The sequence below is a fragment of the Scyliorhinus canicula genome, chromosome 1, assembly GCF_902713615.1.
Source record: "Scyliorhinus canicula chromosome 1, sScyCan1.1, whole genome shotgun sequence".
In the NCBI taxonomy this organism is placed as follows: Eukaryota; Metazoa; Chordata; class Chondrichthyes; order Carcharhiniformes; family Scyliorhinidae; genus Scyliorhinus; species Scyliorhinus canicula.
In genome coordinates this window covers 236,321,412-236,344,215 of record NC_052146.1, presented here as the reverse complement: position 1 = coordinate 236,344,215, position 22,804 = coordinate 236,321,412, and the positions used below count along the sequence as shown (strand labels likewise).

At 45.3% G+C, this 22,804-nt stretch overlaps 1 protein-coding gene across 2 annotated transcripts in view; it reads right to left on the bottom strand.

Annotated features, from left to right (window-relative positions):
- The window catches only part of LOC119972555 (polyribonucleotide nucleotidyltransferase 1, mitochondrial), a 96,257-nt gene that overhangs the window by 9,219 nt on the left and 64,234 nt on the right, over positions 1–22,804 (bottom strand). For both annotated transcript variants that reach the window (XM_038809446.1, XM_038809456.1), the window contains 8 exons: positions 22,430–22,496; positions 22,238–22,327; positions 21,281–21,334; positions 19,385–19,494; positions 17,280–17,351; positions 14,646–14,709; positions 14,481–14,564; positions 12,893–12,976 (listed from right to left, as the gene is read on the bottom strand). In XM_038809446.1, coding sequence (XP_038665374.1) covers positions 12,893–12,976; positions 14,481–14,564; positions 14,646–14,709; positions 17,280–17,351; positions 19,385–19,494; positions 21,281–21,334; positions 22,238–22,327; positions 22,430–22,496 — 625 coding nt within the window. The remainder of the gene's footprint in view (positions 1–12,892; positions 12,977–14,480; positions 14,565–14,645; positions 14,710–17,279; positions 17,352–19,384; positions 19,495–21,280; positions 21,335–22,237; positions 22,328–22,429; positions 22,497–22,804) is intronic.

Sequence of the window (22,804 nt, the reverse complement as noted above, 5' to 3'; positions counted from 1 at the left end):
TGAACACGAATGTGCGGAGATTGTTGAATGTCATCATGATGCCGGCGATTGAGGGGGAGGCAGAGATAGTGGTGGCGCTGGATGCGGAGAAGGCCTTCGATAGAGTGGAGTGGGGGTACTTATGGGAGGTGTTGGGGAGGTTTGGATTTGGTGAAGGGTTTATTAGATGGGTGAGGCTGCTATATGAGGCCCCGATGGCGTGCGTGGTCACAAATGGGAGGAGGTCGGAGTACTTCCGGCTTTACCGAGGGACCAGGCAGGGTTGCCCCCTGTCCCCCTTGTTGTTTGCATTGGCAAACGAGCCACTGGTGATGGCGTTGAGGGATTCAGAGAGGCGGAGAGGTTTAGTGCGAGGTGGGGAGGAACATAGGGTGTCGTTGTATGCCGATGACCTGTTACTGTATGTGGCGGACCCGGTGGGAGGAATGCCGGGGGTGATGGAGCTGCTAGCTGAGTTTGGAACCTTTTCAGGTTATAAACTAAATTTAGGCAAGAGTGAGGTGTTTGTGGTGCACCCTGGAGACCAGGAGGAAGGAATTGGTAAGCTCCCGCTTAGGCGGGCAGGGGAGAGTTTTAGGTACCTGGGGGTGCAGGTGGCCAGGGACTGAGGGACTCTTCACAAACATAATTTCACCAGACTTGTAGATCAAATGGAGGAGGAGTTCAAGAGGTGGGACATATTGCCATTGTTGTTGGCGGGGAGGGTGCAGTACTGTCAAAATGACGGTGCTTCCGAGGTTCTTGTTCCTCTTTCAGTGCCTGGCCATCTTTATCCCCAGGGCCTTCTTTAGGAGAGTGACTAGCAGTATCTTGAGCTTTGTGTGGGCACATCGGACTCAGAGAGTGAAGAGAGTTTTCCTGGAGCGAGGGAGGGATAGAGGCGGGTTGGCGCTGCCCAACCTTTCGGGGTACTATTGGGCGGCCAACGTGTCAATGGTGCGTAAATGGGTGATGGAGGGGGGAGGGACGGCGTGGAAAAGAATGGGGATGGCGTCATGTAGAGGTACGTGCCTCGGTGCCATGGTAACGGCGCCGCTGCCGCTCTCCCCTAAGAGGTTTACCACGAGCCCAGTGGTGGCGGCGACCCTAAGAATCTGGGGACAGTGGAGACGGCATAGGGGGGAAACAGGGGGCTCGATGGAGGCTCCACTGGGTGGCAATCATCGGTTCATCCCGGGGAACAAGGATGGGGGATTTAGGGGGTGGCAAAGGGTGGGCATCAGTAAATTGAGGGACCTGTTTATTGGCGGGAGGTTTGCGGGCCTGGGGGAACTGGAAGATAAATTTGGGCTTCCCCGAGGGAACATGTTCAGATACTTGCAGGTAAAGGCGTTTGCTAGGCGACAGGTAGAGGGATTCCCTTTGCTGCCCTCGCGGGGGACGATGGACAGAGTGCTTTTGGGGGTGTGGGTCGGAGAGGGGAAGGTGTCTGATATCTATAAGGTAATGCAGGAGGTGGAGGAGTCGTCAGTGGAGGAGCTGAAGGCTAAATGGGAGGGGGAACTTGGGGAGCAGATAGAGGACGGGACTTGGGCGGATGCCTTGGAGAGAGTCAACTCTTCCTCTTCATGTGCGAGGCTTAGCCTCATCCAATTTAAGGTGCTGCACCGGGCCCACATGTCCGGGACTAGGATGAGTAGGTTCTTTGGGGGTGAGGACAGGTACACCAGATGTTCGGGGAGTCCAGCGAATCATGCCCATATGTTCTGGGCATGTCCGGCACTGGAAGAATTCTGGAAGGGGGTGGCAGGGACGGTGTCGAGGGTGGTGGGATCCAGGGTCAAACCAGGGTGAGGACTCGCGATTTTTGGAGTTGCGGTGGAGCCGGGAGTGCAGGAGGCGAAAGAGGCCGGTGTTCTGGCCTTTGCGTCCATAGTAGCCCGGCGGAGGATCTTGCTACAATGGAAGGATGCGAGGCCCCCAAGTGTGGAGACCTGGGTCAATGACATGGCGGGATTTATAAAGTTGGAAAGGGTTAAATTTGCCCTGAGGGGATCAGTACAAGGGTTCTATAAACGGTGGCAGCCTTTTCTGGACTTCCTGGCTCAAAGATAGGTATCTTGGTCAATAACAGCAGCAACCCAAGGGTGTTCCTAACTATAGTTTCTATATTGTTTTTTGCTACGGGTGTGTAACTTAACAATGGGTTAACTTAAGTTGTTGTTAATACGTTGGTATTTTAGTATGGTTTGATGTTGTTGTGTAAATTAAAACATTTTCAATATAAATTATTTTTTAAAAAAACATTCTTTGATGGTTTAATTTTGTAGACTCGCTGTGTCTACCTATTTGTTTTTTAAATTTCTTTCCTAACCTCTTCATAATCCCCTTTGTTCTCCCGTCTGTTAGCTATGTACTTGATGTAACTTGTTTTTCTTTAGTTTCAATTTACCCTCATGTCCATTCATCCATGGAGTTTTATTTTTTTCTCAGTTTGTCCTTGCTGAGTGAAATACTTACTCTTGATTTCTACTGATCACCTTTTTGGCTATTTCTTACCGCTATTCTGTCAATTATTTCCCAGTTTACTTTCACTAGTTCTATTCTGATCCCCATGAAATACATTTTTCTCCAATCTGTAATGAAATGTATTTAAAATGTTAGTAAAATTAAATTAAAACCCATAAGATTTAAGGAAGATGCTTTCAAGTCCAATCCTATTTAATAATTGATATCCTTTGTGTTGTTGAAATATTCAATGGGCAATGATAACTGCTCATTCTGCCTCTCCTTTGCAATAACAATGTTGTTTTGCAGTTTACATCAAAGGCACATTACTTTTATTACTAACCGATTGTTAAAATCTACACCGCCTATTGCCATTCCTATATTGCAAAGGATGAAGATCTGCATGCAGATTCCTTGAAATGGAGATGCTGAAACACATTTGGGTGGGAAAGGCCACTCAACTCAATGGGGCACAGTGTGAATGATGTATAGATGCCATGTAGGAGTGCATGCCTAAATCGAAGTCAACTGTTTTGATACCATGGAAGGGTCAAATTTTTGCTGATGTGTTGCCTATTCAATCAGATGCAGCATGTACAAGCTTAGAGACTGCCTTAATTGCTGCTTTGAAATTGAGAAACACAAGAAAGTCAGTTTCTACTCTTTGGAAGAAAACTGGAAGCCTCTGAAGAGAGAGGAGCTTGTCCAGCAGCAGAAGTTTTTGCTGATACTGTTAAAATTCTTGTCCTCAGATTTGCAAAGCAATGCCCATGCATAGAACATGATGATTAACGATACTTCTCTTTCTAATTGTCAACAAAGATGACAGTGTCATCAATTAACTTTCAATTTAACTGAAACTATCCCCTTTTAAAAGGGTCCAAGCAAACAAAAAAATTCATCAAATTAAATCGAAATGTTGTTGGCCACACAGATTTTATACTCCAGTGCCTCTGGTGCGTACTGTCACAGAAGATCTCAAATATACTAGTACATGTTGTAAGTTTGTTCCTCTCCAGGGACATCGGACATCTTGTGACACTTGTGTGCAGTGCAGAGTTCGGAGTCATGGTTTAGTTAGGACAGATGTGCTTTCTCACAAAGAGCACTAAAATTATCTTACTGGTCCTCAACTGGGAATGATCCCATCAACCTGTTTCAGGAGCAGACCTTCTACATGGGCAGCACGGTAGCACAGTGGATAGCATTATTGCTTCTCAGCTCCAGGGTCCCAGGTTCGATTCCTGGCTTGGGTCACTGTCTGTGCGTAGTCTGCATGTTCTCCCCATGTCTGCATGGGTTGCCTCCGGGTGCTCCGGTTTCCTCCCACAGTTCAAAGATGCGCAGGTTGTTCAATAGGCCGTGTTAAAATTGCCATTAGTGTCCAAAAAGGATAGTTGGGGTTACAGGGATGGGGTGGAAGTGTGGGCTTAAGTAGGGTGCTCTTTCTAAGGGCCGGTGCAGACTTGATGGGCCAAAAGGCCTCCTGCACTGTAAATTCTACGATTCTATGATTTTCGAACCCTTGCTCCTGAGGAGCCAACTCAGAAGCACATTGCTAATTGAACAAATTTAAATGTGCTCCTCCTGGGAGAACAAGGATTCTTCTTTGAAATAATTGCCACCTCTACTAGAGTAAGTTCTGGAATTATTTGTCACCTTGACCTACAGCCACAAAATTGATAGGGATTTAATTTCCTCTGCCATCGTATGACACATGCGACATTTGACTTCCATGAGATTTGTCAGGAATATATTTCCGTCTTTCTGTGAAATCAGATCTTTGGAAAACATGTAATTAGCATAAGCAGCAGGCACTACGATAATACCCACTAAAAACAACCACTTAAAAAATGGCATTTGCTTATATCAGCACAAACAGAAAAACCATTTGCATCAACATTCACTACACTTCCAAAAGATACTTAGTTGACTGTGGAGCTCTTTGGGCTGTTCAAGATCACGACAAGAGCTGTATAAACGCAAGTCATTCTATATTTATTTCAAATGATTCATTTCTCAGGCTTTGGAATAGATCCATCCAAACCAGAAAGGCCCGAGGTTTAATAGCAAGTTAGTTCAGCTGAGCTAGTGTGGTGCAGGCACTCTTTAAGCAGTCTTCAGTCTGAGGAAAGAGACATATAAGCCTGCTAGGCCTCCTGTTCTCATTCACTATTCATTGAAAGATGATACCTGATATAAATAGATTACACCGGGGGGGGGGGGGGGGGGGGGGGGGGGGGAAAGAGAGAGAGAGAGAGAGATGGGATGGATGGATGATGGATAAAGGCAAATGTCCCAAAATTATATGTCATTCAAGGTATCATCACAGGCACACACTGTGTCAACTCACAGTTTGGTATATATTTTACATTCTGTGATAGTTGTTGAAATGACAAGGGTGACAATTAGATTGACAAATGGGATTGGGCAGCTATACTTAAGAGATGCTTAAGATGCAGAAAAGGAAGCTTAGGTATCCTGTGGGTTACCATTGAACAGAAACTGAACTGGACCAGCATATTAATATTGTGGCTATGAGAGCAGGTCAGAGGCTGGGAATTCTACAATGAGTAATTCATCCCCGTCCTCAAAGCCTGCCCACTAGGCATAAGTCAGGAGTCTGTTGGAATACTCTGCACTTGCTTGGATGAGCGCAGCACTAATAAAACGCTGTCTACGGCAGGGCGTACATGGGATTACGGGCCACAATGCAAGGCCAGGTGGAATTTCTGGGGCTGGAGTATCCCTCCCCAATGAACTGAACACGTTCTATACCCGCTTTGAACAGATAGCCAATACATCAGTGCCACCTGCCCCAACAGCCCTGGACACACCCATACCCACTATTACAGCCTCAAGAGGCAAGAGCTGCCTTCTTGAAAGTGAACCCGCAGAAAGTGACAGGCCATGACAGAGTCCCTGGGTGAGCACTCAGATCCTGCGCAGACCAGCTGGCGATTGTATCCGCAGACATCTTCAACACCTCACTCCTCTGCTCCGAGGTCCCCACCTCCTTCAAGAAGACTACCATAATACCAGTACCAAAGAAGAACAAGGTAGACTGCCTCATGAAATGCTTCGAGCGGCTAGTCATGAGACGGATCAATGCCGGCCTCCCAGAAGGTCTTGATCCACTGCAGTTTGCCTATCACCACAACCGGTCCACAGCAGTTGCTATTTCCCTGGCCCTACAATCAACACTCAAACACCTCGACAACAAGGGCACTTACATCAGCCTGCTACTCATAGACTAAAGGACCGCCTTCAACACCATTATCCCGACAAGACTAATAACCAAACTCTGCAATCTTGGATTTCACCCCACCCTATGCAGCTGGATCCTTGACTTCCTCACCAACAGACCGCAATCTGTCAGGATAGGCAACAATAGTCCTCAACATTGGGGTTCCGCAAGGATGTGTGCTCTGTCCTCTACTGTACTCCCTATACACACACGACTGTGTGGCAAGATTCAACTCCAATTCGATCTATAAGTTTGCGGATGATATGACTGTGACTGCGGTGGGTAATATCTCAAACGACGACGAATCAGACCACAGAAGGGAGCTTCTGCTTGCATGGTGTGCAGAAAACAACCTCTCCCTAAATGTTGGCAAAACCAAGGAACTGATTATTGACTTCAGGAAGCGTTGCACGACCCCTGCCCCACTGTGCTATCGTGAGACTGCAGAAGGAATGGATAGCCATTTGGGCTTTGATGGAAGGGCCCATGGTGCGGCAGATTTGTGATGGTCAGTGGGTCTTTGGCGGGTACATTGGTGGAACTGGTAAAATGTCTACACGCCAAATTGGGAGGATATGGCATTTATTAGGAGACTGTTGCTTCCCTTCCTGATCCATGTCTAAGTCGGTGGCTCTCTCAGGGGTAGCCAATGCACTGGAGTATATGGGAGAGGGGGGGGGGGGGGGGGGGGGGGGGGGGGGGGAGATCCATGGCAGTTTTTTCACCCAAGGATTTTTTGTTCTTCTCCCATGTGCACAAAGTTTATTGTTCGATCCTGTCGGCGTTCCTAGATGGGTTGTCCTTTCCGAGAGAGAGGTGAGGAGCTAGAGGCCCCATCGAGTCCTGAGGAAGTACTGAAGGGTATTGGAATGATGCAAACAGCCCCGGCCCTTTTGAGCTTCCCATCGAATTTTACAAGAAGTTTGCAAGCCAGTTGGCGCCATTAATAATGGACATTTTTAATGGTTCCTTGTCACGGGGTTTCTCACCTGCCACACTTTTACAGGCCTCTATATCTCTCATTTTGAAGGACAAGGACCCCACGGAATGTGGATCACCAGACAGAGCTGCCAACTTTTCCCAAAATAAATCAGTATTCCAGATACCAAAAATCAGTATTTTGGCAGTAAAATACGGATTTTCATTTCAACGGAAAATTGCCCTCCAACCTGAAGTACAGCTTTACACCTTTATTCCACAAATCTAAAATACAAATGGAAAATGAAAATCCAATGCTTCATACATGTATACCATCATGAGTGGGTGTTTTCAAATTAAGTTTCAAACATTCAGCAAATCTGAGAATGAAAATGTGAACAAAACTTTCGCCTTTTTACATGAAGTTCAAAATTGTCCTGAACGCTTGATTAACATGATTGAATTCTTACAAGAAACTACACAGGCAAAAGGAACCCAGCATTTCTTTCTTTCAAAAAATATTTTCATGAAGTTGCACTAACAGATTTGATGTTCAAATTAGAGTTTATGATAGTAAGGTAAAAGAGCACAAAGAAAAGAATGGCCACAAAAAGTAGAAAGCAGAAGGTATGGTTAAATAGATGCATGATGATTCAGGTTTACTTTTTCAGCATTTTTGTTTCATGCTCACAGCAAAAAGCGCAGCTTCCACAAGTAAAACATGGATTTATGAACCAAATCCTGCTGAAACTTAATAATGTGCAATCATAGAATTTACAGTGCAGAAGGAGGCCATTAGGTCCATCGAGTCTGCACCGACTCACTTAAGCCCCCACTTCCACCCTATCCCCGTAACCCAATAACGCCTCCTAACCTTTTTGGACACTAAGGGCAATTTAGCATGGCCAATCCACCTAATCTGCACGTCTTTGGACTGTGGGAGGAAACCGGAGCACCCGGAGGAAGCCCACGCAGACACGGGAAGAACGTACAGACCCCGCACAGACAGTGACCCAGCAGGGAATCGAACCTGGGACCCTGGCGCTGTGAAGACACAGTGCTATCCACTTGTTCTACCGTGCCGCCCTCTTATCCACTTCCAACATCTCATCTATTAACCTTTGCCGTTCCACCCTCTCCTCCTTATCCACCTTTGCCTTAAACAAAACCACCTTCCCCCTCACCACCGCCTTTAGAGCTTCCTATACCACCGCCTGCGAAACCTCCCTTGTATAATTAAACTCCACAATGACTTTCCCAATCTTATCACAAAACCCTCGAACCCCAACAGCCCCACATCTAATCGCCACCCCGGCCTCTGCACTGCCCCCTTCTCCAACACCATATCCACTCAATGCGGTGCATGATTCGATATTGCAATTGCCGAATATTCCGACCTCTTGACCCCAGACAACAGTGCCTTCCCCCCCACAAAGAAGTCAATCCATGAATAGACCTTATGAACCAAAGAGAAAAATTAATACTCTCACTTCCCCAGGTGCAAAAACCTCCAAGGGTCCATTCCTCCCATTTCCACTATTAGACCAACCAACGCCTTTGCACCCCTTTTGCATCAAGTTCCAGACTCCACCCACTATTAATTCATGCGAATCCAAGTCGGGGTGGTCCCATACACCTTCTTTACAAACCCTACATTATCCCAGTTGGGACCATACATGCTTACCAGCGCCACCAACCTCCCCTACAATGCCCCTATCACTATCACACACCTACCTCCTTGGTCCGCTACCACTTTCTCCATCTGGAATCTCACTCTTTTACTAACCAGGACTGCTACCTCCCGCACCCTGCCATCAAATCCCGAGTGAAACACCTGACTAACCTAGCCCTTTCTAAGCTTCACCTGATCCTTCACCTTCAAGTGAATCTCCTGCAGCTTCGCCACATCAGCCTTCAAACCTTTCAGATGCGCCAGCACCCTCAATCTTTTGATGGGGCCTCCCAACCCCCCTCACATTCCACGTAACTATCCTAACCAGGAGTCTCTCACCCCCTCCTTCCTATCCAGCATCATCATAACTCCGGGCCCTGCCCCCTCCAAGAAACCCCCCCAACACTTCCTTTCGAAAAATCCTCACGCAGTATCGATCCCCTCCCTCCCCATCTTTTCACACCTCCTAGGCCACTGAAACCTGTTCGTCAGGCTCCAATGTCCGCAGCCCCTCCTCCCACCACACCTCCGTTCACTTAAGTTTGCTACTACGGGAGTCCTAGCCCAGGATCTCCCTTCCCTCCCCCACCATCCAGTCCCAAGAAAAATAATCAAACACAAACATCTCAGCAAAAAAAAACATTGCAACAAAGAATAACACTAAAAACTTAACCTCTATAACAGCGTGAAGTAAAAGTAACAATATAGATCAAAACTGCATTTATGCACTCTCCCAACTCCCCTTTCACAGTCCACACCCCTCTTCAGTCACATCCTTCACTTCTGCCCCAAGCCTTCTGCCTTCACAAATGCCTCTGCCGCCTCGAAATAGAAGTCTCTGGTGTTGTAGGTCACCCTCAGCTTCGCTGGGAACACTACTCCAAACCACACCCCACTGTTGTACAATGCCGTCTTCACTCGGCCGAAAGCCGCTCGCCTCTTTGCCAGTTCCACCATCAAGTTCTGACAAATGCGAACATCAGCACCAGCCCACTGCACCTCCCGCTTCTGCTTTGCCAAAGTCATTCAACTTTGACATAGGCCTCAGCGACCGATGAGCTTGGTCCAGTTCATACTGAGAGGGTTCCTCTCCCTCCCCCATCAGTTCCGTCAACTTCTTGGCGAAGTACTCAGTCGACCTTGAGCCCTCCATCCCCTCGGGCAGGCCCACAATCCTCGTATTTTGCCGCCTCGAGCGGTTCTCCAAGTCCTCCAGCTTTGCTTGCATCCCCTTATTGGCCTCAACTACACTCCGCAGCTCACCCCCCTTCGAGGTGAGCTGATCGCTGTGCTGCGACATGGCCTTCTCCACTCCCTTCATCATCTTGCCCTGCTCCCTCACCTTGGCCGATGTCTTCGCCACAGCCATCCTCACCGGGGCAATTGCCTCCTCCACCAATGCCTTTAAAGCCACCACCATCTCATTTCTCAACACCTCCATATGTTTTGCGAATTGCTTCTCCGACTCCAAGGACATCACGTCAGTCATCGTCTCCACCGTAAGCAGTGGGGCCCCACCCAGCAGTCCAGCCTCCGCCATCTTGCCAGCTCCCAGGCTGGCCCTCTCACTCGATGGTGGATCCTCACTCCCTCCCTTCTTCTCGGCTGTTTTCCTTTGACTTTTTGACATTCTTTGCCTTCGTTATACCTTCCTACACCCAATCATTTGCAAATTTCCCCCAGGACCGGACATTAAAATGCCTAAAAACACGGCTCAGCATGCGACTTCTCTTCCCCTCTACATGCCACCACCGGAAGTCCTCCTTCTGCCTATTTCAATGACAGAAAGCGTACTTCCATATTTGAATGGATTTTCTGTATAAAGTACGGAAAATCCGTCCTAGTTGCCAATTCTGTATCGACCCACATTTCTTTTGAATGCTGATGCCAAACTTCTAGCTATGGCGTTGGTGCTGCGATTGGATGGAACATAGGATGTTTTCATATGCCGATGACCTGTTTCTGTATATTAGGAATCCAGTCTCCTCTAAGGATGAAATAATGAAGTTACTCAGGAGCTTTGGCTCCTTTTCGGAGTACAAGCCGAACCTGGAGCAGAGTGAATATTTTCCGGTTAACTCCTGACGAGGGGAATCAATCTGGGGGTATTACCTTTTTATCTTGCCAGAGGTAGCTTTTGTTATTTGGGTATCCAGGTGGGCCATGATTGGCCATCACTCCATAGATTAAATTTCACTAGACTAGTGAGCAGGGCGAGATCCGACTTGCAGCAGTGGGATAACCTCCCTCTGTTCTTGGCAGGCATGATCCAGACTATGAAAATGAATATCCTCCCAAAGTTTTTATTTATTTTTCAGTGTCTCCATATTTTTCTCCCTAAATCTGCTTTTGCTAGGATTAATAAATTAGTGGCCTCCTTCATTTGGGCTGGGAAGATGCCAAGAATTGGAATTGGAAGGGCATTCCTTCCGAGGGAACAACAGTCGGGAGGGATGGGGGTTAGTAGTACCCAACTTGCTCTTTTACAATTTGGTGGCCAAAATTGCGAAGGTGCTGGAGTAGATTGGGGAGCCGAGATCCATATGGGGACAGGTGGAGGCGAGCTTTTCGAGGGGCTCTAGCTTAAGGGTTTCACTTCTCTCCAGTAAAGTATTCTTTGAACCCGGTGGTGGTGGTTTCTGTTCGGGAGTGGAGGACAGTGTTCTCTGGGGCCAGCTAATCTCACCCATATGTATTGGTCGTGTCCCAAGATGGTAAGCTTTTGGATCTCCTTCTTTAGCAACATGCCAGCTATTCTTTTTTTAAATAAATTTAGAGTGCACAATTAATATTTTCCAATTAAGGGGCAATTTAGCGTGGCCAATCCACCTACCCTGCACATCTTTGGGTTGTGGGGGCGAAACCCACGCAAACACGGGGAGAATGTGCAAACTCCACACAGAAAGTGACCCAGAGCAGGGATCGAACCTGGGACCTCTGCGCTGTGAGGCAACAGTGCTAACCCTCTGCGCCACTGTGCTTGCCCTTTGCCAGCTATTTTTAATATTTATCTGGAGCCTTGTCCTTTGATGGCCATTTTCAGGTTATCAGACCTGCCGGGGTTGCAGACAGGGGTGAAGGCAGATATTCTTGCGTTTGCCTCGTTACTAGCCTGCAAGCGAGTTCTGCTGGGATGGAGATCTGCAGCTCTGCCCAGTGCAGTGTACCGTCCTCCCCGAACAGGCGCCGGAATGTGGCGACTAGGGGCTTTTCACGGTAACTTCATTTGAAGGCTACTTGTGACAATAAGCAATTTTCATTTCATTTTCATTCTCATGGTCTGCTTGGGTGACCTCTTGGAATTTCTACATCCGGAGAAGGTCAAGTACACCATCATGGAGTTGGTCGGGGGGGGGGGGGGGGGGGGGGGGGAATTAGTTCTTATTGTTGCGGAAAGGGTGTTTCGCTGTTGGGTGGAATTTACATGGCTGGTTGTGTTTTTCTTATATTGCATTATGTAGCATGTGCTTTCTGTGTTGCTAGTGTTTTTTAAAATAAATTTAGAGTACCCAATTCCTTTTTTCCAATTAAGGGACAATATGGCGTGGCCAATTCACCTACTCTGCACATCTTTTTGGGTTGTGGGGGTGAGACCCAAGCAGACGTGGAGAGAATGTGCAAATTCCACACGGACAGTGACCTGGGGCCGGGATTGAAACTGGGTCCGCCGCGCATTGAGGCAGCAATGTTAACCACTGCATCACCATGCTGCCCTGTGTTGATATTATGTTTGTTATAAATTAATAAAAATAAAATAAAAACATATTTAAATTTTTTTACTAACAAGTCTATTTTGTCAAATAACTACCTCTCCTTTAATCCATCAAAGAATTTGTGCTATTCCTCTGGCAAATATATGCTGGCTTTCAGTTATCAGCCCACAATTTTCCAAATGCCAATTAATTTTGTCCCAGATTATTGTCTTTAAATATTTCCCATCATCGACATTACTCGCTTTATTCCTTCCTCTCCGCTTTTTTAAAACATGGTTGTAGCAATTGCAATTGTTTTGTCCTCTGGGATCACCCACATATCCAAGAAAGATTGTAAGGAATTGTGGCCAAAATTTCTACTTCTGCTTAATCCCAAAATGCATACCATGTTTTAGTCATTCCCAGCCTTGATTATTCTAATGCTTTCTCTGGTGGCCTTCTTTTAGCCACCTTTCCAAAATCTGAATTTATCCAAAAAAGGAGCTGTTGTTGTACTTCCATTTGCTCCAAGGGCCAACCTCGCACAGCTTTCTGATCATTCTCCAATGCATTACATTTTGAATCTTTTGTTGCAAAATCTCTCCATGGCCTTACTCCACCCTAACTCTGCATCCTTCGACAAACTTTACTCCCTTCCTACTCCATTTTGTCTGGACTCTTGTACCCTCCTTCGTGGCATTTTAGGGTGGCTTAGCCCCGCCCTCTGTAATGCCCTCTCTAAATCTGTCTTCCTATTTTTCGGAGTAAGAAACCTTCTCAAAACTTATTTCCATGCTCAAGCCTTTTGTCATTCTTCTAAATCTCTCACTTGGCTCGGTGTTACTATAGTTGACCCATTATTCTGTGAAGTGCTTTGGAACATTGTGTAAACACATGACATAACTTAATTCTTACCAGTTTGAGCCTGAAGTTTTCTTAGGTTGTAACCACCTGGGCCAACAAACCTAGCTCTTTTTGACACTGGCACTGTCACTGTTTCTGAAAAATACAAATAAATGCACCTCCTGATTTTCAAGTTTTACTTTTTCCTGAATTGAAGTCCAAAGAAAACTGGCAAAAATCAGACAAAAAGCAAGTACATGCTTTTTGGAATAAAACTGAAACAAAAGGTTGTTACAAATCCTTACATTTAATCAGCAAAACAATTTTGGAAGGAACAAATGAAATAATTTTAAGGTAAATAGTTGTCCTCACAAAGTCTAATGGTCAAGAAAGTGAATGTAGGTCTTTAGCTGCATTCTGATGACCTTTTGCCATATGGACCTTTGTTAAAAGAAATAAAACCTATAAACGTTGATGTTCAGATATTGAATAATTGGAAGGCAAATAGGTCTTACTTGCCAGCAGATTGGAGTATAGGAATTGGAAGTCTTGATATAATTTTACAGGGCTTTGGTGAGACCACACCTGTGTAGTAGTTGTCTCCATACTAAAGAAAGGATATACTTGCACTGGAGGCAATACAACAGATTGGTTATTGGGATGAGAGGGTTGGCCTATGATGAGGGGCTGAATAAATTGGGTCTATTTTCTTTGGAATTTAGAAGGACGAGAATTATCTCAGTGAAACTTAGAGGATCCTTAAAGGGTTTGACAGGTAGACACAGGTTGTTGCCACTGGCTGGTGAATCTAAGAATATAAAAACTAGGAATGATTCAGCCCCTCGAGCCTACTCTGGATTGCAATGAGGAGAGATTTATTCACTTAAAGGGTTGTGAAACTTTGGAATTCTCTACCTCCGGAGGACTATGGGTGCTCCATCGTTGACAGTATTTAAGCTGGGATGGACTGATTTTTCGTATTTCAAGGGATCAAGGGATATGGCAAGTGGTCAGGAAAATGGAAGCCCAAGGTCAACTATGATCATATTGAATGGTCGTATAGTCTACTCCTATTACTTGTATTCGAGTGTATAGTCACTTGGATGCAATGCAGATGACTGGAGGTGTGCCCTGTTGATGCTGCCCCTTATTCTTGACAGATGAAGTGCTCTTCGCGCAAAACAGGAAAAACAGCTGGATGTGGCACAACAGAGTTGCATATGCCAACATTGACATGTTTCACCAGAATTAAGCCTAATTTCTTTCAATTTTTAGAGAATTCTTGAGTTTAATCTTAAAATCAGAAGATTAGAAATAAATGCAAAATGGAGAATGTTCAATCCCGAACAAAATTAATCGATGTATAACTAATATTTTACTTTAAAAATTAGATGTTAATTTCATAAATCTCAAATGCACGCGACTAAATGTTTTTTGACTTACGGTCAGAATTATATGAAAAAGGAAGTATTCTTCAAAGCATCACATGTTGACCAAGTTAGATATTTATTTTTATTTTGCAGCTAGATACCATTTTGTAGGTATGAACATCCTTTTAAAAACACACTTTAAAAATTATACTATTGCACCTAATAATCACATTAACAGATGATAAAACAGAAAGGTAATTTTGTATTGAAAGTGAGAGTTATAAACTTACCTACAACGGGTCCATTTTCTTTTCTTTTTTCTCTGGGTTTAGTAATTGCTTTACTCATTATGCTCAAAATCTCCTTCTTGGCAACTAGTTGAAAAAGCAACAATATTAGAACAATGCAAATTGCAATTAAAACCAGTTATATTGTGAGATGAATGGCAGGTTTACCTGAAGCTTGTTGGATAGCTTCCATTATAATTTTCAATGGCAGTCCTGCTATTTTAATGTCTGCCTAAGGAAAAATAAATGACATTTTTCAGTGGAGCACTAAAAACTATAAGAATCAAATCCACAGGGGAGGAATCGAACCTGGAGCCCTGCCACTGTCAAGTAACAGTGCTAACCACTGAGAGCTACCGTGCCGCCCTCACTGCCATGGTCCCTCACTGCCAAGTTAAACTTATAATGTTGGAGGATAACCGAGGGCTTTGGGTTGAAATTTCTTTAACCAATTTTACTGTCTGGTCAAGGATCTTCCAATCGGGTGTCTCTGGGGATGTGAGATTCCTCATCAAATTATACGTTTGGGACATGCAAGCTGTCAGAAGTATCACCTTCTGCTTGATCTTGCCCGTGATCTCGCTCGTGGTAAAAAAAGATTCAATGTACTACTGACTCCAATTGTCAACCCTCAAGTCAAATGAGTCGAATTTATCAATTATAAGCATTTTCACTCACAATTTAAATGATTCCAACTCTTGCTGGAGCTTCACTACTTTCTCAATTGTTCCTTCCGTCCCCCCTCAGTCACAACAACTGTCGGCAGTGATCAAAAATTTTTACTTTGTCACCAATGTGGTGGCTTGAGACATACCCTGGAGGCTACCAGCAGTTAACAAAGGGATTTATTGATGAAAGGCAAAGGCAGATAGATAGCAGGTACAGAATACTAAACAGGTATTAACACTTCGCTCCTTGGTCCGCACTAACCGAAGTCTTGCTCCCAGGGCCCTGCTCAAACTCCCTATTGGCTGTGGTTTGTGCTCTCCCCGCGCGATTAGACTTGAGACAGTCACATGGTCTGTGGAGTCCCCTCTTAAACAGCCACGCTACCACAGAAATTTTTCAACTTTCTTTCTTTGACTGCTACACAGTGTTTCATTGATTTCTAAAAGGGTTAAAACAAATATAGGTGACATTATCCCAAAATCATTCTTGTATCCCAACTCAACATTCAGTAACATTGATAAGGTGTCTCAGCTTGTTACAAAATTCAGCAGTACAAGGGAAAATTAGCAGCATAGATGGAAATTTGGATGATGGATGGATAGGAAATACAGAGTTAGGGCAATTATTACTTGGAATAAAGAAGGTTCTAAAGCACTTAATCAGAAAGAGCCATGTATTGATAGGACTGGAAAAAATGATCTCGGGCAAGTGAATGACAGCTTTGGCTCAGCAGGAGTGCTGTTGCCTCAAAACCAGAGAGTTGTGAATTTTGCTCCAGGGGTTTGTGCGCATATTGCAGGATGATATTTCAGTGCAGAACTGAGGCAGTTTTGTATCATCGGAGAAGACATGACACGTAGATTCCACGAGCCCTTTCGTAAAAGATCATATGACATTATATGAAGAGCAACCGAGAGATTATCTTCAGTTATCGGATTGATTTTATCTCTCAACCATCATCACTGAAACAAAAATTGCCAGCTATGATATTTCACTAATGTTTGCAGGATTATTCTGGAAGCAAATTGGTTGCTGTGTTCCCTAAAATACAACTTTGAAGTGTTTTGGGGCATCTTGTTGTGAAGGTGAAAGGTGTTATGCAAATGCAAGTTCCTTTCATCTTTTTTCTTAGCTTGAATTTAAGGTGCAAGACCATGAGGTAGTGTACTCTGGGATGAAATACAATTTGAGAGAGCATAACAGTGGAAATATCCCAAAAGGTGTGGAGGGACAGGGACCTGGCGTGGTATTTAATGGAAAGCTGGTGAAAGTTTTTTGTAGCCTCTTTTAGGGAAGGCCCACCGTATTAAGTGACATGCATCTGCCCTTCCTCGTGAACAATGACCTTGGGGCCTAAGCCCACAGAGGACTGTTAATGTATTACAGGCCAGCAAAGCTATTGAATGATAGTGCTCCTGAGGAGGTGGTAGCAGCTGTCATTACAACTTCCACCCAGGTCCGGTATCGTTGCTGGATCCCAGGACACAGATGAGTGATGGTAGGACAGGGGTCATTGCGGGTGGCGGTGGGAGATGGGGGTTTAGTAGCAAGGGCTGGCTCTCAGCGCGCCCCCTTCCCCATGCCAGGTTCCTCCGAGTGCCTCTGAATAAAGGACCCCCCCCTTGCTGTCCCCAACTCTACAGAAACCCGCAAGCAATCCCATGATGGTTCGGTTGCTGTTTTCCCCAAATGGTGAGCCACCCATCACTGAACTGCCAGAGCAAGGTGCATTAATTTCTGCCCTTGGAGCGCAAGCACATTATATATAATGCAGTTAAAGCTGCTAAAAAATGGCTTTTGAACTTATAAATTAGAACATAAAGCAATAGCAAAAATAAAATCAAGAGATACAAGTAATTGTTAGGTCATAGTTGAAGCACTATTTACAGTTTTGAGCACATTACGGAAAGGACATTAAAACTATAGAAAACACACAGTGTAGATTGACACTGAACCAGCAATGATAAACTGGATGATTTTTATTGGGACAGAGAAGGCTAAAAAGAGATTCCATAGTTTTTTTCCCCAAGATTCAGAGCTATGATGAAGCAAACAGATAGTGTATTTCCTCTGGACTGTGACATGGGGTCATCAATTTAAAATGATCAACAGTAGAGCAAATGCTACAATTACCTGTAAAGCAGTTATTCCTTTGTTTGTGCCCGCCATCTTGAAGTCCATATCTCCATTATAATCCTCAATACCCTGCAAGAGTCATGTTTTTGAAAAATGTTGTTGAATGGGCATAGATATAAGTCAATAACTACACGTGTCTGGTGGGGAAGGTTAAAGACGACCTGCAAAGGTGGGACAGTCTCCCACTATCCCTGGTGGCCGAGTCAATCGGTTAAGATGAATATCTTGCTGAGATTTCCCGGTGTTCCTGCCTAAAGCATTCTTCAGAGAGATCAACCAGCTTGCGACTGGGTTTATTTAAGCGGGTGAGGGCCTGAGGATCAAGAGGACGGTACTCCAGAGGGAGAGACAAGTAGGGGGTTTGACCGTGCCAAACTTTCAATTTAATATTGGGCGGACAATGCTGAAAAAGTGCTAGAGTGGTGTTGGGATTCGGAGGAGCGGTGGGTCCGGGTGGCAGCGGAGTCTGAGAGAGGTGCACGCCTGGGAGTGTTGGTAACGGCTCCACTCCCGGGTGCTGAAGAAACACTTGACCAACCCGGTGGTTATAGCCACATTAAAAATTTAGAGGCAATTCCGTCAACATTTCAGTTTGAAAGCTGCCTTAAGGCTCACTCCCATTTGTGCAAATCAGTTATTCGAGCCTGCCCGGTCAGATGTGAACTTTAGGGAGTGGAAGGAAAAGAGGTGGGAGATTTGTTTTTGAGGGTTGGTTTGCTAGCCTGGGAGAACCGAAGCAGAAATAAGGGCTGATGGGTTCAGGTATCTCCAGGTACGTAGTTGGGTCAAAAAGCATTTTCCAGCCTTTTCAGTGAATCAGCAGACTCTCTTGCTCGAGCGGAGTTTAACTTCCTCAGCGTCAAAGGTGGCCAGTACTTCGGTATATACCAGTGGATAGTGGGCGGGGGGAGAGATGTGCTCGGTTGAGGGTGTGAAGGCAAGGCGGGCAGAGGATCTGGAGCTGTTCTTCGAGAGGAGCCTTGGAGTAAGGCACTGAGGAGGGTGAATGTGACCTTGTCTTGTAGTGTTTTAAGCACACTTCACAAAGGCCAGAATTAGTAGTTTTTTCGATGTGGAGGAGGATAGATGTGACTGGTGTTTGAGGGGGCCAGTGCACCACATTCACATGTTTTGATTGTGCTCAAAGCTGTTGGATTTCTGAAAGTCTTTTTTGATACCATGTCAGCAATTTTGGGCATTGGATTCGAGCCTTGTCCACTGGTGGCGATTTTTGGGGTTTTGGATGTGCTGGAGCTCCGGATAGGGGCAGGCGAAGACGTCTTGGCCTTTGCCTCACTTGTGGCATGGAGGCAGATCCTCTTGAGCTGGAGGTCGGCTACACCGCCATACGCCTTGGCGTTTCTGCACCTCGAGAAGGTTACGTTTACCGTCAGAGGGCCGGTGGAAAGGTTTTACCATGGATGGTGGCCGTTTGTTTTCTCAGGATGTTCTGGTTTCCTCCCACAAGTCCCGAAAGACGTGCTGTTAGGTAATTTGGACATTCTGAATTCTCCCGCTGTGCACCCGAACAGGTGCTGGACTGTGGCGACTGGGGGATTTTCACAGTAACTTAATTGCTGTGTTAATGTAAGCCTACTTGTGACAATAAAGATTATGATGTATATTAAAGAGTTGGCCACTGTCAACTATTCAGGAGTGGGGGGGTGGGGTGGTTTAGTGATGAAGTTATAATGTTGAGGCGGCATGGTGGCACAGTGGCTAGCACTGCTGCCTAAGGTGCTAAGGACCTGGGTTCAATCTCGGCCCCGGGTCACTGTCCGTGTGGAGTTTGCACATTCTCCCTATGTCTGCGTGGGTTTCACCCCCACAACCCAAAGAAGTGCAGGTTAGATGGATCGCCGCGCTAAATTGTCCCTTATTTGGAAAACAAATAATTGGGCACTCTAAATTTCTATTAAAACAAGGTTATAATGTTGCAAGGGGAAGGGGGAGGTTCTTACTGTTTGGTTGTTATTCTGTGTTATTGTACGCTTTGTACAAAAATGGTTAAAAATTATAATAAAAACCATTTCCAAAAAAAAGATGCAAGTCAATATGGGTCATAAAGCAAATGTTGTAACAATTCTTAAGAAAAAACAAACCAAAATATCAGTCAGGAGACGGTAATCTTCGATTTCAGTAGGTTTGTCTAGATTTTTCTTTGTGATAAGGCCGACAGCCACACCAGCCACAGGAGCTGAAATCGGAACACCTGTCGGATAAATAGAACGACAAAACGAAATTAGATTGTGACCCCCACCCAAGTGCAAAACAAATACTTAGGGGCCAATTTTCCAGCCACGTTGCGCCTGGCGCAAATCCCTCTATGTCGGGAAAATTTGGCGTAGACTAATGATTCGCACCAGGCGCAAAACAGTTTACAATCTCCCAGGGTTCTTCCTGCTGGCGGGAATGGGATCACACCCAGAAATGGCGAGAAGCAGATTTAAATGTATTTGAATGAATTTCAATCTCATTAACAAGGTTGAAGTTAGATCTTCTGGCCTTGCACAACTTTCCCGCCCACCAGCAGGATGCCAGCTGGGCGCCAATTAAAACTGGTCCTTACAAACATGGACCAGATGCGATGGACTACAAGAGGGAGGAAGGAGGAGAACCCCTCTCCACTTACTTCCAGGGAGCACAAGAGTACAACAGCTACTGGCCAGATGTCATGGGAAAGGGGGGTCCTTCAAGTGAGCACGGTCAGGGGTCTCACTCGGGATGGGATAGCAGTGGATCTGTGCAGCCTGCTTTCTTTTATGTTTAACATCCCATAACAGTGCAAAGCACAGTTGCAGCCTGTCTGTCCTAAAAGCCTCTCATAGGACACAGCAGCATGTCTCTTGGAGAAGCTTTTCACTCCAATGGACTCTGTAGTTTCAATGTTGTCGGTATGTCTGCTTTTATCCCTTTGTACTTGCTTGTTTACATTCAATTTCACACCCCATTGATTTTTAATTTTTAGGGGACCCTTTGGTTTAGCCAGCTGCTGCCTGCTTCATAGGACCTATAGAGATTGTTTATTTACGCCCCATTAACTCTCAAGGGCTGCCTCGATTGCACACCTGAGGCCTGGCTGACCTCAGTTTCTTTGACTCTCCATTATGACAGAGCTCTGTGGCTTGCTTGAAAAACTTCCTCAAATGCACACCTGGTATCACCGAAGGCGGCTCGGAGGTCATTGTAGCCCCTTGGCAGTCGCAGTGCTGAAGGGCTGTGTCCTATTGGGAGAACCACAACACCAGTAATTCTTGGCTGGGGTGAGGCGGGGGAAGAGAAGGGGTTGATACTGGTAAACATTGATGGATGGGGGTATTGCGGGATCCTGATGTCTGTGATGGTGGTGCGGGGGGGGGGGGGGGGGGGGGGGGGGGGGTCTTCAACATCATCTTGAGAACAGGGCGCCCTGAAGTCAGGTTTGTTGGTGTGTTTGGGCCCCGCCATCACAATGCTGGGGAAATCATGCCCCCCTCCAAAAAAATGACCAAGTGTGGGAAGATTGTGAATGGAAGCACGGTAGCATGGTGGTTAGCATAAATGCTTCACAGCTCCAGGGTCGATTACCGGCTGGGTCACTGTCTGTGCGGAGTCTGCACGTCCTCCCCGTGTGTGCGTGGGTTTCCTCCGGGTGCTCCGGTTTCCTCCCACAGTCCAAAGATGTGCGGGTTAGGTGGATTGGCCATGCTAAATTGCCCGTAGTGTCCTAAAAAGTAAGGTTGGGGGGGGGGGGGTTTGTTGGGTTACAGGTATAGGGTGGATACGTGGGTTTGAGTAGGGTGATCATTGCTCGGCACAACATCGAGGGCCGAAGGGCCTGTTCTGTGCTGTACTATGAATCATGGCATTTGCATCAATTTTCCGTGTCCAAAATGAGTTAGTCACTTTTGAGGAAAATCCCACCTTTAAAGTCACTAGTCTTTTGTATATTCTAGCAGTATTTACTGCAGAAAAGAAACATTCAGTTCAGCTTAAAATGAAGATATTAAGAACTTTACCTGCATCCATCAAGGCCATGCTTCCTGCACATACTGATGCCATGGAAGATGAACCTAAACATTAAAAAAGACAAAGCTAACGATTCAACAGACCACTAGACTCCTAATTCCAACTCCAAACACCACAACCGCAAAGACAAGATTAAAGTACTATGTCTGCTGGAAATGTGAAAAAACAGAAAATACTGCAAATACTTTAAGCTGTATATATGCACACTGAAAAAGAGTCGATGTTTCATGCCAATGATGCCTTGTCAGAACAGAGTACTTAGTGATGTTACAGTTTTAAGGAAATCAGGAACTTTCTAAGGTTCCAAACATTCCTTAAGTGAAAAATTATAATATCAAGAAGTGAGGGCTATTTTGCCCACTGAGCTACTCCGCAATTCAATAAAATTATGCTAACCAGATTGTGGCCTTAATGACACTCTCCCCTCACTGCCCTCCGACCTCCTCCACAGCACCTCCTTGCCCGTCATCCCTACCCAGAGCCCCCCTCCCAATCCAGACCTCTAGTTCCTGCCTCCAAATTCCCCCGTCTCCCCATCCCGGAGTCCCCCAGTCTCCTCTCTCCAGATTCTGAAACCCCCAATCTCCCCATTGTGGACTCCGAAACCCCAGTCTCCCTTCCATAGACTCAAAAACCCATCTCCAGTCTCTCTTCTCCGGACTACAAAATCTCTTGTTCCCCCCTCCCCGGACTCTGAAACGCCATCTCCAGGGTGTGGGATGGTGTTCAGTTTCTCCAGACACCGTTACATCAATCACAGCACAGAAGAGCAAGCCTTGACTATTTCAGTCTTCAATACAACAGACTTACAACTCTCATCTATGTAAAACAAAACAGAGGTTTATGAACATTGTTCCATTAGATAAATAAAGGGATTTAAATAAAAGGGTTTAAAGAAAACAGGGTGTTATTGTTTGAATTTATGGCCAATCCATTTAATAACTTACCATTAGATTCTAGTACTTCTGCAGTTACTCTTATTGTAAATGGATATTCCTTTGGAACCACAGATTTCAACGCTTTTTCTGCAAGAGCACCTAATTCAATAAGAATTTTAATAGAAATAAATATTTTAATAAAGGCGTACAATAAATTTTAAAAAGTAATTCTGTGAATTAAATGGAATGTTTCATTCTCACCATGGCCTAGCTCCCTCCTATTCTGACCAACTAATTTTCCGATTTCATTAGTTGCATAAGGCGGAAACTGAAATAACAAATACGATGCTATTAGAATAGGACAAACATGCTTCACAAGGACATTACAAACTTGCATAATTGCATTCAAAGCAAGCATATCAAAAACAAACATTAATGCATTTTTCCCACTCTTGGATGATACTGAAGAGGTGATGGGGGTCTTGTCTGCCAGCTGAAGAGCTGGTGGGAGCTCACATTGTCTCTTTTCAGGAAGGCCTGCCAAATTAAGTGGCAAGCACGTAGATCACCGTAGCTCTCCCTAACTACCGACTACAAATCACTAGAAATTTGGTATTATCCTCTTTTCGCCACATG